The sequence below is a fragment of the Frankliniella occidentalis genome, unplaced genomic scaffold (genome assembly GCF_000697945.3).
Source record: "Frankliniella occidentalis isolate FOCC.00 unplaced genomic scaffold, Focc_3.1 Scaffold3, whole genome shotgun sequence".
NCBI classification, from domain to species: domain Eukaryota; kingdom Metazoa; phylum Arthropoda; class Insecta; order Thysanoptera; family Thripidae; genus Frankliniella; species Frankliniella occidentalis.
The window spans coordinates 1,807,413-1,810,047 of record NW_026267133.1 but is presented as its reverse complement, the minus strand read 5'-3'; the positions used below and the strand labels follow the sequence as shown (position 1 = coordinate 1,810,047).

Sequence of the window (2,635 nt, the reverse complement as noted above, 5' to 3'; positions counted from 1 at the left end):
TCGCTGGCGTGTATCAGCGTGCATTGTGGGCTCCCTTTGTGGCCGCGCCCTTTTGTTGTCCTAACCTAGAAGGAGACCTGGCGCGCGGAGGGGAGAGGGGGGGGGGGCTGGCGGCGCAGAGCCGAGCAGGACAGCCGGAGAGCACCCGACTCGATGCCATCACCTTCATCCACACTTTCACGAGGACCGGGGGGGGCGGGCGAGCGCATGCAAAAGGTGTGAAATGTCTCATATACTTCGCCGACGCGCGACACATTGTCGGGAAGGAAAGTCGCGCGGCGCGCGTCGCGACTCGGGCCGACTTAATACAGTGACACCCTTTAGTTGCATTGTACGCTGCAAATGCCTTTTACGAAGACGGCAGATCTCTCCCCTCTCTGTCATTTTACTTTCTTACTCCCCGACCACCTCTCTGTCTGTCTCTCTATCTCTCTCGCCCTCTCTAAACACTCACACACACATACATACACACGCATACATACATACACACACACACATACACACACACTCACACACACATAGACAATTCGGAGCAGGACCAGCCCGCGTGTACCCTACATGTCAACGCGCTTGCGGTCCCGTCCGTCGTGGCCAACATCATCCGTTCCGCACCCGTGGCCAGAAGTCTGTTATTCCCTGATTCCATCCTCCCGGATCGCAGATTCAGGGATCCCTCAGCCTGACTGCTCAATAGAAATTTTACTACACGATGTGGGGAGGGCCCTCAAAGTGCATCGGCGCGGTTTGAAATAAATATAAGAGAAGGTGGTGGTGCGACTTTTCAGTGGAGAAAAGTTCAAGTCGAGTTTATGAAGCGGACGTTAAGGTGATGCCTTTGAAAGGCCGCCGCGCAGCACGTCCGCTGCTGCACGCTCGGTGACGGGGAGGGGGGCGGAGCAGGCTGTCCCGAGCTGTCCGCTCCTACAAAACTAAAATGTGTGAAGGTACAGTGTGATGTCACCTCGTGTTGTGTAAACGGTCGGAAATGTCCGTGAATGATGGCGACGTTTGTTTACAGAGGAGAAAAAAAATAATTTATTCATCATGGTCAACATTTGGCAACAGCAACAAACAATAAATTAAGAATAAATTAGGACTAATTGGTAAGGCCGGGCCAAGGCATTCGCGCTCTCGGCCCGATGGAGTCAACAAGACAATAAATAATAAATAACGGTCCCCTCAAACAACCACGACGGGAGTTGACGTTTGATTTTTCGCTCGTATTCCCCTCAAATAGCTGATTCCGGGGACAGTCAGGCTCATTCAGTTCAGCCCCGTGTCGTTCTGTGGAGGGTGCATGCCGTCCAGTCAGTCTGGTCCCGCGAGCGTCCAGTCTCACTTGATCGGCCCGCGGCAGGGATGGCACAAGTAAAGTCCGTACGAGTAAAGTCTATGTACAGCAACTGGTAAGGGCTCCAATATGGAGCAGCATCAACATTATATCTCCTAGCGTGTCTCCGTCCCACTCTGTCTTTTGGTTTGGTTAGAAAATTTGGTCAGTCTCAGTTTTGGTGCGTAGCGTGGCGTGGCGTGGCGTTGGTGTGACCCCGAGGACCTCCCCGCTGGAGAGGGTGCGCTCGTGCGCCCGCTGCCCCTGAGCGCCGCGCTGCGCGGTCGGTGGCGGGGGGTGCGTCCTCACTGGTCCTGGGGGGTGTGCGCGCTGTAGGCCATGTCGTTGGCGGCGGCCTCGTCCATCGAGCGCTTGTAGTTGTAGCCGCCGTTGCCGGACCAGCCGGCTCCGGAGCCCGAGGACCAGCCGCCAGCGCCGGCGCCAGCACCGCCGGTCCAGCCGCCCAGGCCGGAGCCGATGCTACCGCCGCCGCCGAGCAGCTTCTGGGCGGCGATCACGGCGGCGATGACGAACGCGATCTTGGCGACGACGAGGGCCTTGACGGCGAGCAGTCCCAGGAAGCCGATGAGGATGGGCACCACGGCGAAGATCTTGAGGGCGATACCAGCCAGGATGGGGCCCATCATCTTCTTCATCTTGCCGCGACCTGGAGAGCAAGAGAGTGGTGGTTTAGACAACGTGTCACCGGGCGGCGGCGCCTATTTCAGTGGCACCACATTTGCAGCTGACAAGATGTGTATGAAAGAAGCTTCCTGCCAACCCCTCATCCCCCTCGAGGGGCATATGGACAGGCGACTTTCACTGAAACGCTAATGATAAAACTTTTTTTGTGGCGATTGTCAATTTCTTTTATACCCCCCCCCCCTCCTCCCTAGCCCGCGTGTCGCGCCGCTGGGATTAGCGAACGGCTTGCCGAGCAGCTGCCCCAGGCGGTTGGAAGAAGCGTGAATAGTAATCGAAAAGGAAATGCACTGGGACGGCTTCAGATGAGATGCAAGCCATGCAAGATAGGCAGACAAAAGATGGTCTATATGGATGTGATCCATCTGCTCCCCATATGACCTGGCTCCTCTCCTCCGCCCAATGCCCAGCGTGAGGCCTGACAGCGCATCACCCCCTGTCCACGTGCACACACACACACACATGGTGCACCGCATGTGGCCAGCCCGCCCCGCCCCGCCGCGCCCCGCCACGCTATGCCCCGGTGGCCTGTGACCCTGATCCCTTGAAGAACGCACACTGTCTGCGGGACAATGGCAGGAGGAGGAAGGGGGAGTGGCGGGG

The 2,635-nt window shown here is 57.6% G+C and overlaps 1 protein-coding gene across 1 annotated transcript in view; it reads right to left on the bottom strand.

Annotated features, from left to right (window-relative positions):
- Positions 1–1,007: 1,007 nt before the first annotated feature.
- LOC113209225 (uncharacterized) overlaps positions 1,008–2,635 on the bottom strand; it is a 10,727-nt gene continuing 9,099 nt past the window's right edge. The window contains exon 2 of the mRNA XM_026426643.2: positions 1,008–1,997. Within this exon, the coding sequence (XP_026282428.1) occupies positions 1,636–1,997 (362 nt within the window). The 3' untranslated portion in view covers positions 1,008–1,635. The remainder of the gene's footprint in view (positions 1,998–2,635) is intronic.